Consider the following 16,504-nt stretch of genomic DNA (forward strand, 5'->3'; position numbering starts at 1 on the left):
TCCTTGTGAAGATCAATGGGCTGGTGCTAGCAGTCGATGTTGAGGTACCATATACACCAAATGGTGTACGCATCTACCCTCGCCGAGTTAGCAATGCAGAAGGCAAATTTGCTAGCTATGGTTGGCGAGAATGTAGAAGACTTTTCTCTGGCAGAGCAGAACTGTAGAACAGGTGCAGGAGTTTGGGGCTACATCGCTAAAACTAAACAGACCGAGTTGGTTGGGAAGGAAGAAACAGACCCAGATTAGCATTCTCGACTGATGTTGGATCTTAAATATCGAATCGATATCGTTAAAAATGTTGCCCCTTTGAGGAGATGCTTGGTTCTACATGCAACACATTTTTTTTTTGGAGACTGCCAAGCTTAGTTTGAATGACTGTTATAATCTCTTGCAGATCTCTGCTGGTCCACTTGGAGAATGGTTACTTCGGACGGGGCTTTGAGCAGTTCTGTCCCCAGCTGCACTTCTATAACACTTACGTGAACAACATCTACAATGCCAGAAAGGTTCTAGCGGTAAGCAAACACATGGCCTCCAAGCAACGCTCAGAATGTTATGTCACGGTTTCCGTTGTGTGTTGGCATATCAAGAAGACCTGCCATATTACAGTCACATTGAATCAGCGTGTACATGCAGAATGTGTTCATACATTTGCAATACTAAGACACAGTACAGGGTGAACAGGATCTATGAAATCGAAAGAAAGGTGAGTGTAGACAGTGCCGAGATCTGTCTGTGAAATCATCGGGATAGCAAAAAAACAAAGTCCCAGATATTACTAATTACAGTGCTTTGACTGTCCTACCCAACGTTGGTCACGGTTAATTGCCCTTCTATCTCTGAAGTTTAAATACTCTGATCCAAGGGATTTTGATGCGCCTGTAGGCTTCAGCATATGCCTTCCACAGCGCTCCACATAAGCCCAAAGTGCAGGGTTCCCACTTAATGCGTACATCTCCAGCTCCATAACTGCCCAAACCCCGCCCAGAGCCAACCAAAACAATCAGACTGAACGAGAAAACCGCAAAACTGGCCACGCTGCCTAAGTGTTGAGCAGAGAATATTATACACTGGAGACTTGCATGACATTATTGAGCCCCCTTATCTAATTTACGATTTTTGATACCCCAAAAGACTTGCAAAGCTAAGGAGTGGTGACTCTAACCTTTATTTATATACAAATGGTCAATTTTTATATTCATACAAAGTCTTACTTTTATTCTTTTCTCCCTACTCGTCTTTGCTAGTATTTTTAACGCTGCATTAACTTACTTTTCATGTAAGTTCAGGTCACATGCTAGTTTTCCAACAAGTGACTGACAGCTACAGACCAGGAAGTAGATATGAGCTCTTTTCTAAAACATGAAGACAACAAGTAGGCTCCTCCCAGGATCCATGCTTTCTTCTCTGATTGGTCACCTTTTCCAACATGATGCTGCCCACCAGGCCAGTGTGTACTCTATCACCTTTGACTTACATCTTTAGTGCTTAAGCCTTTTTCTTTTATCATGTACCAAATGTATTTATTTATTAATTTGATTTGTAATGGTGGTCAAAAATACTAAGCTTTACTATCTTTTGTGTTCAGACAAGCATTTTAATTATTCAACCATTTTTAAATGTTCTACAGTACTTGTTATTGTAAATGTGCTTTCCCAAGAGAAATATTGACTAAGCTTCATCCTGTTGACTATCTGATTGGTACAGGTAGTGACAAAGCATGCTAGGTGGCGTAATCATGTCCCTATCCATTCGCCTTCCCAACCTCCAGTCTCAGGCCTCCAGCTCTGAGAGCGTTGGAGGTGCAAAGGGCACCATCTGCCCCTTACTCATCCAGGCTCTAATTGTCTTAATTAAGAGCACGGATGTGGCTGCAGCGTATTGACCTATCCCATTGATTATGGACAGAACCGTGCAAGTCGGCATTGATCCCCCCGTCGTCCAAGTCAACATGCTCTTAATTGGTGGACCGTGTGTTAGCGACAGGCATGCTAGTTAACACAGGTGAACAAGGTGGTCAGTTTATCCTCTAATGAATCAAACCGTAATCTTTGTCCAAGCTTATTAAACCACTCATTTAACAGAGTTCCTATGCTTCCTGAAGCAGAGAAACCCTTTAAATTAACCAAAAATAAAACAATACATCTGTCCTGGATACATCTACACTAAGAAGTCCCTTCCTAACAGAAACCTATCAAATAAATCATTAAAAAAATCCTAAAGTTTAACTGTTTAACATTTAACTATTTTTAAATGTAGTCTTATGTCATACATTTACATCTGTGCCATATGTAGCCTGCATCTCCCAAAAACAGGCAAAGCTTAGAATGTAGATTATGCTAGAATGTGCGTTCAACTTCTTCGGCCGTGGTCGTTACAACCAGAGTCGTAAACAGTCCCCCCCCCAGCCAAGCTGATGGCCAACACAGGCGGAGTAGACAAAAATAATGGTTTGGGTAGGAGTGCTTTAGTCAGACGAGGCCTATTTACATCCTGGAGTCATATTTATTTTGATAACTGACATGGATGACAAGATTTCCCCCTCCCCCCCATGCAAATGTTCATGCATAGTCGTGTCGACACGGTTCGCAAATGCATATTTAATGACAGCTGTAGCTTTTCCCCCTCGCACTCCCTGACTGGCAACCTGGAATAATGAGTGACACAAAGGTGATTTGTGGGTTTGTCAGAGAGAGGGGGCCAGGGAGGAGGGGTGAGGATTCTACGCTTTCTGAAAGTGGTGTGTGTGTGTGTGTGTGTGTGTGTGTGTGTGTGTGTGGGTGTGGGTGTGGGGGGGTTTGCGGGCGGCCGTTGGTGTAAACAACAACACAAAGCGAATGAAGAGGTGTAAGTTGAAGAGGTTTAAAGTTTCCAGTTTTGTCGTGTCCATGGTCCTGACACTGAGCCGTCTTTCTGCTCTCCCACGTCTCAGGTGCAGCTGAAAAAGAACAAGGCGTTCCGGCGCTTCAAGGCCCTGCAGGAGGCCCGGCCCGACTTCCGCAACTGCCAGCTGGAGGAGCTGCTCTCCCTCCCCAGCCAGCGGATTCAGCAGTAAGCGGCCGAAAAAACAAACGCGCCTTCAGTCCGTCACAGCTTTGTCAAAATCCCTTCGCCGCGACCTTTACGCAGAGCCCCCCGCCAGTCCCTGATAAATAGGAAGCGAAGCCATTTCGGCGGCGGGGATGATGCTCCGGGAAGACGGTTCACCGCTCGAGCTCCCTCGCTGTGTTTTCGCTAGCTGCCCCCCCATGCGCAATGCGTTTCAGAGCGGGAGAGTCTCGGTGACAGGTGCGATTATTATTGTTTGATGTAGCGCCCTTGCCGTCCAAAAACTGTCACAATCTCCCTTTTGTTAGCTACCGTTTTTTTGTTGTCGTTACCGCCGCCGTCGTCATCGTCTGTAATTTCATGCGGCGTTGATCTCGCTTGTTAATTAGCGTGGCGAGAGCAGAACTGGGCCAAGGTGCGCACGGCAGCAGCAGATATCACAACACGTGTTTATCAAGCTCCTCGCTTGTCTCCTAATTAGGGCCCTTCCCAGTTGCCGTCCTTTTTTGTACACTCGAGCCCTGGCTATGGTTTGTCCTCTGCCTTCCAGAAAAACAACGAAGAAGAGTTGCCTTTAACTTAACCTCGCGCTTCGTTTAAATATGTGTGAAACCAAATTTAGTGTGGTACCTTTTGTTTCGCAAAGAACGTCGTTCTACGCTTCTGCCATCATTCGATGGAGTCCTTGTTGATTCCCTTGTTGCTAGCAATGAAACCTTGGGCTGTTGTGGTGGCGGTGGGGAGGAGGGGTCTAATTGTATGATGATTTTAAGTGGCGCGCCCAGATAATCACCTGCGGACGCCAGAACCCTCACTCGGGCTGCGCGCCCGGGAATTGAGCAAAATTGTTGTCACTTATCACCGTTCAAGAATGATGGATGGCGGCGCCGGCGACCAGCAGTTACTTACGACACGGGGGGGTAAATAAAAAAATCATTGCCTTTTTATGAAGTGGCATTCACTCTGAGCTGGCTAAGCCCCATCCTTTCCCCACTGAGCGACGCCATTGTGACAGTGATGGCAGGGGTTGGGTTGGGGGGGGCCTACGGGGTTGATGGCTGCTGAATAGCCGCCCCTATCCTGTCTACAGCGCCCGCATTTGTGTCGATAATAAAGGCGCGGCGCTCATAGAGACGGAAACCGATTGGAGACCTTGGGATCGCAGCTGTACCCAGCAGAGCACCACTTTGTGTAATGGGGCGGGGGGACAAAGGCCCGAGCGGTTTGGCCCATTATAGTGATTGTACACAAATCAGAGTTTTTTTCATTTATTTTTTTGGCCGCAGAATCGCCGGGGTGTCATTGCCTTCCTTCCTTCCTTCACATTTTGTGCAGGCCAAGGGTTGATTTGATTTGATTATTATTTTACTCCTCATCCTTTGTTTTTCTTTACTTGATGCTTTATTTGCTTTTCGAGATGATTGCGAGTGGTAGTGGAACATGGCGTCATATTCACTGGCAGTTGCGCGCGCTGTCGGCTCCAGAAACAAGGTTATCGCTTTGAGTGACGTCCCGTTTTCTATAGTCCCGTGGAAGGATCCTGAATGGATTTGTCTTAAGTGCTCTCTCTGCCTCTTCACTACCACGCTGTATTTCATGTAGCACAGGGTGTCTGTGGGGTTATTCGAAAAGTATGAAATCAATTTCACAAAAAGTTGAAGAATGAATGAATAGAAAAGTTTCCAGATTTGAACTGTTATTGAAGTGTGCCTCTTATAGGAATACAACAATGTCCAACATGCCTTATTTCAGAATAAGAACAATGAAGAACATGCTTGTTAGTTTCAATGTGTTTTGGCCTCAGAAAAATTTTGTCTTTTTAACTTTCTTTGCCACACGATGGACATAACACACAAAGTTATGCCCCCTAAGAAGTCTAATAATGCTTAATTATAATGGGTGGGACTTTCTTATTCAATACAAACATTTGTATTACAAAGGTCTTAAAGTCTGAAATGGAGTTTTCTGGTCGCTGCATCTGGCCTGTGAAGATAAAGGTCTGGATCTGTGTTGACGAGCAGTTAATTCCCAATTCACTACGCTCAATTTTTGTAGCACAGAGACATTGTTCTGTCGTTAATCGCTAGTTGCTGCTTTTGACCCTGGTTGTGGAGTCTGTGCTCCTGAGCTCAACAAAACAGGTTCAAAATTATTAAATGCGAGCCATTCACATCCTATCGGTGCAAGTGACTGTTATTTATTTTGCTGTGGTTGGGGGGGGGGGGGCACAGCAGCAGCCCTTAATTTAAAATCGCTTTCGGATTTGATTTTGATTCACAACGGTCAAAGCTCACAAACAATATCTAGTTATCTAGCGTACGCATTTTCCAATTTTCTTTCAGCTAAATCCTAGTAAATGAATCACCTTTTTGTTTGTTTTGCTGTTCTTTGGAGAAACGCAAAACTTTGCAGTCACTTCATATTCTATTCTGTAAATGTTGGGGGGGGGTTGGGGCGGGGGGGTGTAGTCCCCTCACACTTGTGCAGACGTGCATTCCGCTCCTTTCTGAAACTATTAGACTGGAGTAATTACCCATACGCCAGTGCCATGTTCAATAACCCATACCGCATTCTGACAGTGCCTGTTGTCTCTTAATTAGAAATTTGAATCCCTAATGCGTTTATTTAAAGCAAAATAATTAGAGATATTTCCTACATCTCGCCCACTTTACAGGCATGTGTGCGAGCGCCCATGTGACCCCGCACGGCTGCTTGTGAGAGAATGAGAACAAAAAACAAAAAGTGAAGAACGCATGTCTTCTGCATATTGTGTAAAAAAAACAAAAAACCCCAAAAAACAGAAAGGAATTAGCTAACGGCGGTGCAGACAGTGGCAGGGCACGTCCTGTAAATGGGGCGGTCAGCGCGCTTTCTAATTCCGCGTTCTTCATTAGAACATCTGAACCGTTATGAATGTGGTTCTGAATTTGCGACTACATCGTCTCATTATCTCCTCTTTGCTTTGCAGCTAACGAGCAGGACAGGGCATCTAAACGAGGCAGTTCCGTTTTACATTATTTGGACTGCGCGGTAATAACGCTCATTACTGTGTGTGTGTGTGTGTGTGTGTGTGTGTGTGTGTGTGTGTGTGTGTGTGTGTGTGTGTGTGTGTGTGTGTGTGTGTGTGTGTGTGTGTGTGTGTGTGTGGGCTGGGGGGGGTGGTCTCCTTCTTTTTGTTATGTGGCTGCTTTCTAATTAGGACCCCCCCCCCCCCCCCCCCCCCTCATAATAAGGGCTAGGGCATCAGTATCGGCGAGAAACGCCTGGAATGTATTTGTTATTACAAGCGAGAGATTATTTCCCTTGTTTTTAAGTGTCTCTTAATTGGGGAGGCTTTAATTGGAGCTTGTTTGCCGCCCCTTTGATTTCTAATGAGCAACGGGGACGGCACCCCCGTCTCCGAGCCTCCTCCGTCACACTGTGGCAGATGATGGGAAATACTTCCCCGCGTACCATACATGTGGAATCCACCACTGAAAGTGGTGCACGGCAGAGGCGGCCGTCTGCCTCGGCTAATGACCCCTCACTCGGGCACCAGCGCGTCTCTCAAAACTATCCCTAAAGAAAGAAAAAAAGATAAAAAATACAAAAAGCAAAGGAGGAGCCACTGAGACGGTCGCAGGCGGCGGAGACAGACACAGTCGAAATCAATGTCAATTGTCAATGCACTTCAAGGTCACACTGTCCCTCCCAATCCCAGGATAAAGATTTCTGACTGAGGCCGGCAGCTCTCTCTCGATGGAGATGGAGTAGGGGAGGTTTAGGTTCACTAAAACACTCCGCACAAATTGATCTACGCCACCCAAAATATAGCGCAGGGACTGCATGACTTGGAACAGACCAAAGCATTTTAACATTATTTCTGCCCAGTTACACCAGCCTTTGGTACTCGGTTTTATTTTGTATGGTGCAAAAAGAGGCTCTTTAAAGGTATACATGTAGCTTTTCCACAGATAAACCATAAACAAGCAAATCCATGCTTTTTAAAACCCAAAACATTGACCTTGCTATTGGTCATCTACACCACTACAATTGTCTTTCTCTATCGGTTGGTTATTCCATTCCATGTGATCCCTCCCTGAATACGCATCACCTTGAACCAATTCCATGATCCTAACAACAACAACTCGGAAGCGCTCACGCCGTTTGACCTCCGCTAAAATCCGTTTTTTCAAATATGGAGGTTTGCCGAAACTTGTGTAATGCTGTCATTAACTTATCGCCTGATTTCTGTCACAACTTTTTACATTCTACCAAAAGCAACCAAACCACACTTCCACAAGCATTACTACATTAAGTCACATCAATGGCAACACATTAACGTATGACAAGCCATTCCGGACAAATCAAGTCAATTACAAAATTGTTTGAGCCTGTACCTTGAAGCGATACTCATCGCTTTTTACATGTTGACCACAGCTTAATGTTTAGCCTGACTGATCAGACAAAACCCAGTATTCCGGGGTATTACCCAGAGATAGCAGAAGAAACACTGCATTTGAAGGGGACCTATTATAAAAAAACCTCACTTTTTCAGTGCTTGTGCACATACATTTAGGTCTCTGATGGGCCTACTAACACATTGTCTTAGCCAATGGGGTTTGAGCTTTACTCCAGGCTCCGTTTTGTTTACTCTGTAAACTTTCAATTATTTCACCATATCAGTAGACTAAAGGAGGAGGTACACTTAAAAAACAAAAAGACGTCTTCAAGTTCAAGAGATTATTTGTCACATACATATACATGCAGTAATACATATATGCAGTGAAATGTCATGACACCGGTGATTACGCACAATTAGCTCTATAAGCTCTAGAAAATAATAAAATGTGCTTAATCAACACGAGGTGCTCGCGCAGGGGGCCGCAATGGGAGGCACCACAATCGCAATTCCAAAACAAGATAAGAACAAAATCACGCAGTGATCTGGGTTCTCGCAGTGTTCTCAGTGCAATCCCCTGAGGCAAACTTTGTTTTTCGTCTTTCTCCCCTTGTCGCTATTGCGTCATGGCAGGGGACGGACTTCAACTCCCCTTTCCGGGTCATTCAATCCTCTCCCTTTCCCGGGTCAACAAGCTTTTCCGGAGCCGCAACATTTGGAGCATTTTTTTAATATATATGCCCTATTTCCTCAAATATAAACCAGTACTCAAATAAAAAATGGTAAACAAGGCTGAATCTGAGTCAGTGTGTGTGATTTTATTTATTTTTCCTCCTCCAGCGCTTTGTCACGCTCTGCACGCACCCGGCACACCGCGCTTGCTGTGTGGTTCTGGTTTTTCTGTGTTTTTATTTTTTATCTATTTGTTTTCATTAGTTTTACATCTATGAACATAAACCCAACTAAGGGACGTTCTGCCTTGGATCTGGACAGTGGATTGCGTAATGGAGAGAGAGTGATCTCTGGTCCACTGTGCGTCCCCTGTCCTTGAACAAAAAAAAAAGTGAGTTTATTTTAGATTTAGATTTTGACGAGCGTGCCACCCAGACGGCAGTTGAGGTAAATAAAAGCCCTGGTCACTATTTTAGGAAATACGGGCACTGTCAGTAAACTACATTTAGTTTAATTTTGATATTGAATTCCACATCTTTATGTAAAGCAAAGCCACTGCCAGCTCCTCACTGTCGAGTTTGTGCTTCTTTCACCACCGAGTTCTTATGAGTATTCTGCTGACGATGTTTTGGGGCATGTTCTCCGGTGGTTCTAACTTATTTTGTTCTCGCGTATTTTTAAGTGTACCTCCTGCTTAAAGTTTGTTTCTGAACAAATTTGAGGCGAGAAATAGGCAATCCAATGCTGAATGTTCACTCATATTAGACCTATAAGGCCTATTTTAAAAGTTAGGTCTGACTTTGGTTGCTGTGCTCCAGGCTTGTTAGAGACACGGACACAGCACCTCGACGCACTGGGACTCTCGCACGCTGGGATTTTTTGTTTCATGTAAACGTCGAAAACAAAAAAATAAACACATCTACAATAAAAACACACTATTTTTATTGGTTTTGTTTGGAGAAACGCACAGCGGATTGGATGGAGCAGATGACCATATAAAGAAATCCGTCATGAGTTGACGTCAGCTCGTGCACAAAGTAGTAAAAACCTTTGAAAACCGAGCGTTCGGAAGCCTGAGCGTTTTGTTCACAAGGATTATTTTGTCATTAGTTTACCTCATTATTTGACACTTTGGCCACGTCTAATATGAACATTGACATTGTAACATATAAATAAAATATGATGTGACGGAAAATATGGAAAAGCATAATAGGTCTGCTTTAAGATGCCTAATGAACATGCTCAATCCAGAAGCGTCTCCCTGTCCTGTGGCACGTACGTGATCCTGTAGCTGATCCGCCATCCATGAATAACGATGCTCTTCTTTCTCCATCCAGCATAGAACAGGACTCATTTGTCTTTCCCTTTTTTATTTCAGAGAGAGAAGCCGGATCGGAGTTGGGAATGAAATAAAATACATAAATAAATAGAAAGTGTGCAAGTTACAGAAAGCCAAACTAATTGGATCCTCCGTCTCTTCCTCGTACTTGTTAACACACCTCCACTGATGTTTTAACCTGCCCATCCCGGCCAACCTCTACAAGTCGTTCGCAAGCCTGGCTGAGGAGGCGGCGTAATTCACAGGGGTCGTCGCTCTTACGCTTGCTACCCCTGGCTTAGATATGCATACACTTTCATAAAGATCATCGCGCTTCACTTAAACAGTTTCGGCTCGCCTCGGCTCTGTATTACCATATGCTGCTCTTTGTAAATACACTAGAGAGAGCAGGATTGCCTTGTCGACAGCTTTTTGCAGGGACTGTGCTTAGGCCACGGGAATAAAACAACCCCACCAACTGTCCCTCATACACAATACTATCCTGGCAAGGCTTGTCAGGACTTAAAACATCAAGTTTAACAATACTAACAAATCGGGCATATGGTATTACCTCTGTGTCTTAGTGTTTGGAGATGAGTTATGAGACATTTTAAATGATGGAGCATTCGGCTCCGTGCAGCGAATGTGATTTAAAGAAAATGATTTACATCCAAGATGAGACAGACGTAAGACAGTTCACCAAGAAAACAAAAAGTATTGCATATCTGCGATATAAATCCTGATTTTGAATGAATGGCCCGAAGCCACTATGTCGCCACCATGGATGGACAAAAAATATGGATTATTTATTAAGCAGATATGCAAACCCGTACAGTGAATACTCTCATGGCGGACTGGGAGAAAGGCAAACTTTATCACAGAAAAGTATGTAATTTAAAGAACAACAAAAAATTACAAAAACAAATTGGACAAAAAATAAAATTACCATACCGAACAAGACTGTAAGATGTGTCACAAATGTACTTCTGACTCAAATATGAAGCAGGTTGAAGTTCAGAAGTAGGGTTAAGCTATCAATAAAGGGTGTATTTTTTTACTTCCTTCAACAACGGGGTAGTTTCTAGCGTGTCCGGCCATGGTAAAGCCCCCATTTATCTATTATTGATGGTGTGTAGACCATGATATCTCATGCATTTTTCTATTAGTTTGTCATGTGTAAGTCACATTTCATTGCATATATGTATGACCGTATGTATATGTATGTGACAATCACTTGAACTTAAACTAAACCAAGTGAAGACATTCGCTCCTCTTACCTATCATTTCAGAAATACTACAAAACAACAACTTTGTAGCAGCGTGACATTTTTGGCACACACGACAAGACGAGTGGGTGCGGTCGGCACTGAATAAGCCACGAGTATTTCTTTTTAATATGAGGTGTTTATGATGAGGAGAGTTTTTCATGCACCCAGAGTGGTTTTGAATTATAGCTGACAGATTATCCTCATTGGTCTGACACTAAAAAGGCCTAACTGGCTTTTACTTTTTTTTTTTTGTCTGTCATATAAAACGTCAAAAGTTTCCCAAAATTGCTGCTTTGGTAGCATGAAAGTACACTGCCATTTCCTTTACTGAATTCTTCAGTCAGTACTTACCTACCTCTGATCATGAGGACAGTCTTAAAAGTTCCTGAGATACCTTTTTTCTTTGACCCAGTTGTTTATAATCCCTGCACTTTCAAGGCCCTCTAAACGGCATTTAGAGCACTGCACACTTTCACATCTTTGCATTTTATTGTATTGTTTTGGTGGTTCTCCCAATCTCACTCACATTCACCATAGCTCACATTTATCAGGAAGAGAGAGAAAATAAGAATTAAAACCTAGAATAAAAAGGGGTTTTGGGTGAAATTCTATTCTGTATCTTGAGTACACATAAATGAGTAACAACAGTGCTGCATGCATGCCGCAAACTGATATGGTGCATCACCCTTTATACACTATATGCACTATATGCACTGTATACACTATATATATTGTATACATCTCATCACTGCTCTCAGTGTCGTTCCAGCAGTCTGTCAGTATTCACTACACTAGCGTTGGCAATGGCCACGCCCCCTTACCGTGAAATAACACCTAACCTTGCTTATCGACCAATTTGCTTAACGACCTGGTCCTCGGAACGGAACTCGGTCGTTAAGTGAGGAGTACCTGTTTTGTTTTTTCATACACATTAAACTGGAGTCTGTGGAGCTCTATGTGTGTACCTTCAACCTTTTTGCCAAACTGTTTATGCGAAAGCTTGAAAGCTGTACTTAGTTGTAACTGGGGTTAATCATAGCAGCATGTTCTTGTTTGGATTGAGGTTTCTTGCTCTTCAGTGAACAGCTGATGAAACTTATTCCACTGTCTTTCCCTTCTCAGGTACAAACATTTCCTAAAGGACATGGCGGAGAACACAAGCCCAGACTGCCCAGAGTTTCAACAGCTTTCAAGTAAGTAAGTCTGGGCCCATGGGCAGCTGCTAAGCTGAGAGACTGCAGGCTGATTTAGCACATGGAGCTGTCACATGAGGGTTATTTTTGTGCAGTTCACGCTATATACTGCACACCGTATCCATAACAACACCGCAACAGCTGAGTTGATGCTGCAATCCCGTTTGCCCTTTTCTAGTGGCTGGCATTGTATGAGCGTTCCCGGGGGGGGGTTGAGCCGTTTTCAACTTCGGGAAGCCGTCCCCTCTGCCAGGAAAGCAGCGGGGGTGCAGCGTCGTTCAATGGTGGCCGCTTCCATTAGGTTATATTTTAGAAAAATCCTGGGTTGGTTGTTGGAAAGAGGAAAACTCACCACGTGTTCTCCCGGTCTTCTTCTTCCAATTTCCTTTCCCGCTCCTGTACTCATGTGCTAGAGACCGCCAGTCAGGCAGGCTACTGGCGGTCTCTAGCACATGAAACCCAAACTTGGGCGGTTATAGGGGCTACTCCCTGCAGCGATCTAAAATAATAATAAACCAATAGTGCCACGCCAATACTCTGTTGGCACGAGAGAAGAGCCTCGTAATCTTCGTCTCAGGAACAAAGGAAAAAATAGTACTTCATCGCCCATTTTTGTTTTGTTTGTTTATTGTCATCGGAGCGGCCTGGCTGGCACAGAAACGACAGCCAGAGCAAAAATAAAATGGTAGCCCCCCATCCCACCCCACCCCCAGCTCCGGTTTGATGTGGATTTTGACGTTATTAATTGAGACCAGATCTGAGGGTATTAATAAATAAAATCTTCCGCATCAACACGGATCCCAATAATGACTAATTTCAGCCCGTCAAATAAACAGCGAATCTGACCGAGCAAGAATGTACACAAGGAATTATTTATGTGTATCAATTAAAATCTCATCGGTTTGCTGCTGCTTCTGCTTACAAATTAAAACAGCCTCGCGACTCTAAGATGAAGGTACATATCTAAACGTGCCCTCTCTTCCTCCCTGTCTCATTAAGGATCCCTTAAAAAAAAAACTCCTCAGCTTTTTGTAGAGAGGGGGGGTTGGATAAACTTTCTGCAGTCCGCTCAGCTGTATTGTAGAGGGAATGATTATTATTAAAAAAAAACCACAGGAAGTGAATGCTAGACATATCAGTGTATATGATTAAGCAACACAGAATCACAAGAGGTCGTGTTTCTGTTGTTGTTGCCGTTGATATTGTTGCTCTGTTTTGTTTGTTTATTTTTGCTTTTTTTTTTTTTTTTTTTTCCTCCTCAATCCATTATCCCCCCCACCGCAAAGAAAAGCCTCCCCATCTTCCCCAAAGCATGTTTCGAGACATAATCACGGCGTAAATTTCACTGTAATTGCCGTTGCTACAGAAGCGGGCTTGCATCAGCCGGCATTCAGTTGTCGTCGCCGCCCCCCCCCCCAAAAAAAGTTGGTCTTTGGTCCCTCTATCGCCGACTTATTAAAGTTGACACAGTCAAAAAATAGCACCTAAAGAATATGTGTAAACGCAATAAAAGATTATGCTTTAAAAGATATAAAAAATATTTAAAAAAAAAAACTATATAAAAAAAACAGAAAAACGTCTTGAGAATGTCTAATGGGCCGAATCTATTATTAATGCCTCGGCCAGCTCTAAGCCCGAGAACGCCGTAATTAGGAGTTGTTGTTTTTTATAAACGAGGCAATGGAATCTATTCCTAACACGTAGAAATAATGGAGTGGGGGGGGGGGGTGTGTGAACAAAGTCTACACGTATGCCCTGTTTGGTTTACATTGTAATTCGCTGTGAAGTTAAGCGAGCCAATTAGGCGCGTTATTATTTTGGCGTATACGGAAGCGCCTTGAGGATAAGTTCACAGATTTTGCGTCGCAAATGTTCAAAACAAAAGCTGCGGAGAGAAAAAGTTGGGTTTGAAATTATACTCCCATCTGCTGTTGTTATTTTGGACGTGTTAATGATGTAGGCCTAAATGTCTGTACGCGTTATTATCGCTCTCGCAATGGTAATTAGACAGCTCTGTCTAGCATTAATGATTTGATGATTTGTTCCGGGGCAAAGTCGCTTAACAGCTCGGGAAAATAAATATAATATGTGTATAAATATATTTTCCCCCACCCACATGGATACGTGTGGCAGTACACTAGAACTGAGGTTTCGTTGGTGCGTTCAGTTAGATGTTATTGTTAGTGCACTGCTATGCCAGAGATTGCTTAGTATGGATGTGTATTCAGATATGTACTATGGAGAGGATTTCATGCAATATCACAACCCGGTATACACAATATACCACAATATCTGTATATTTTGTTCATCTCACTGCTATCACACAAATCGCTAGTCCGAAATGAAATTGTGATGATGATATTTCCCAATTAATACTCCATTTTCTGCTCACACGACGGTGTATAGATCTGATGACCCATATAATCTCATTTATGAACACCTCATGTTTTTCTTGAAGATATTGATGATAACCGATTATTCCCGCATCAGTTCCTGGTAGACTAGGGAATCATCAATTGCCGATGTAATCATTGTTATGTCAGTGTAAAATGTTGACAAATAAATAATGTTTTGACCATGGCCTCATGACACTGGGCTCTTTATGAAAATACCGCTGGTATCCAAGGTTGATAAATGACAAAATTTAGTTGAAGTTCACACAGCGTCACCAGGTCACAGGGGGGTTACATTAAACCCTTGAGACGCACGCATCCAACATCCCTATCCAACACAGCAGCTATTGGAGCTCTGATATTTTAATCTTGTTTTTCTGGTTTTCTTTCCACTCCATTACACTGATGATGAAATCAGTCACGGTACCTAACGCTTGACAGAGGAACATGCCAGGACAGGCTTTGTATACATTTGTGTTTTTGTTACAGTAGCTAGCTCAATAGGTAGTTTCTCAGTTAGGCGCACATCCCAGATGGAGAAAGTAAAGAAAGTTGTGTGGATCTCCCACTTCTCTTCCCCCCCCAGAGGGGCGGTTCCAGGCCCCCCCACCCACCCCATTGCAGTCCAGAATCATTTTCCCTTTCCCAACATTTCGTATAAACAGAAATGGGGGTTAGGGGGGATATGCATTCTGTCAGTGTCGGGCCTTATTGTGTGTGTTTGCCTCTTTCAAACACCGCTTCAGGGGCTGTGGGGGAGATCGGCGAGGTGTCCCAGCGCATCGAGCACAACGCCCGCAGCCACCAGAACCACCTGCAGCTGTGTCGGGTGCAGAAATTGCTGAAAGGGCGAAAGACCAAGGTGCTGGCTCCAGGTTAGCGCCTCTGATCAGCTATTCCTTTTATCTCTTCCCCTCGCTCTCTCGCTCTCGCTCTCCCTCTCCCTCTCCCTGTCGTCTTTTGGGACACCGTGGGGGAGGGAGGACAGAAGGAGGGAAGCGGTGAGAGTCGGGGATAAACTGATGGGGAAATTAGCTAAGTACGGAGAGGTGCATCACACCCCAAGACTGATCAGCCAAACTGCTTCTAATCAATGGAGATCACAATGAACTTTCTGCAGTTTTTGCACATCAAACTGGGAGGTGGGGGTGGGGGTGGGGGGGGGGGGGGGGGACTCAGCCAGGCACAGGCACGTATCAATACAGAGTTTCCCCGTTAATTGGCGTGGTGTAAACGTGCCACCCCACCCCCTTCTCCCGCCGTGTTTTCCTGCCTCCTCCAGTGCCGGTTTATTCCCCCTCTTCCTTTGCCATTCCCTCTCTACTTGTGGAGAGGTGGCCTCTTTCTTCCTGCCATGCCACCCCTCTCTGCCTGCCGCTGCCTGTCTCCAGAGAGGGACGGCCACGTGTGGAACAAACACGGCGCCGGTCTTCCTTGTTGCTCCTCTCGGCCTGCCAATTTTCCCCCTGGACCAATTAGAGCCCGGGCTCATCTTGTGGGTTCGCAGATAAAAAGAATATAGAGTGTGTGTGTGTGTGTGTGTGTGTGTGTGTGTGTGTGTGTGTGTGTGTGTGTGTGTGTGTGTGTGTGTGTGTGTGTGTGTGTGTGTGTGTGTGTGTGTGTGTGTGTGTGTGTGTGTGTGTGTGTACGATACTTCAGGGTGTGCAGTGTGTTCGTTTGTTTGTTTGGAGGCACGTCTGTATTTGCACGCTGGCTTAATGTGTGTATTTGTGAATTTCCTGTGTGTGTGTGTACGACCCATGCAGAGGTGGTTGGGAGCTTGCGCCGCATACCAAACCGAGAGCACTGCTCATCTCTCTCTAATGCGGATGTGAGAAATTTCAAAAGCTTCCTCTCATCCCGGTTCTCAGGGCCCCCCTCGCAACTCCGCCGGGCTCCCTTTCACCCAATAAAGCTCTAGTCCCACCAGGCTGACTTCAGAACACCGCAGCCCCCACCACCACCATCAACCCCCGCCCATGCAGGCTGCCGTTACACTTTTTCCTCACAGCCCACTACTACTTCTAATGTATTTTTTTTTTTTAACAGATGAGAAGCACTGGAGCCCCTCCAACATATTAAGTAGCTCTGTAGGAGATAAGGGGGAGGAAGGAGCGGGGGGGGGGGGCGTTTTGAGAAGCAAAGCCTCAATCAATGAGACATCGATACCGCAGACAGTCTGGCGGTTTCCCTCGGAGGGGAGAGTTGGCTACAGTGGCGCAGCGGGC

At 44.4% G+C, this 16,504-nt stretch overlaps 1 protein-coding gene across 1 annotated transcript in view; it reads left to right on the top strand.

Moving 5' to 3' along the window:
- arhgef39 (Rho guanine nucleotide exchange factor (GEF) 39) overlaps nucleotides 1–16,504 on the top strand; it is a 47,050-nt gene that overhangs the window by 11,720 nt on the left and 18,826 nt on the right. Inside the window, exons 4-7 of the mRNA XM_080022247.1 lie at nucleotides 398–518; nucleotides 2,936–3,054; nucleotides 11,813–11,883; nucleotides 15,023–15,151. Of these exons, the coding sequence (XP_079878373.1) occupies nucleotides 398–518; nucleotides 2,936–3,054; nucleotides 11,813–11,883; nucleotides 15,023–15,151 (440 nt within the window). The remainder of the gene's footprint in view (nucleotides 1–397; nucleotides 519–2,935; nucleotides 3,055–11,812; nucleotides 11,884–15,022; nucleotides 15,152–16,504) is intronic.

The sequence above is a fragment of the Zeus faber genome (genome assembly GCF_960531495.2).
Source record: "Zeus faber genome assembly, chromosome: 21".
NCBI classification, from domain to species: domain Eukaryota; kingdom Metazoa; phylum Chordata; class Actinopteri; order Zeiformes; family Zeidae; genus Zeus; species Zeus faber.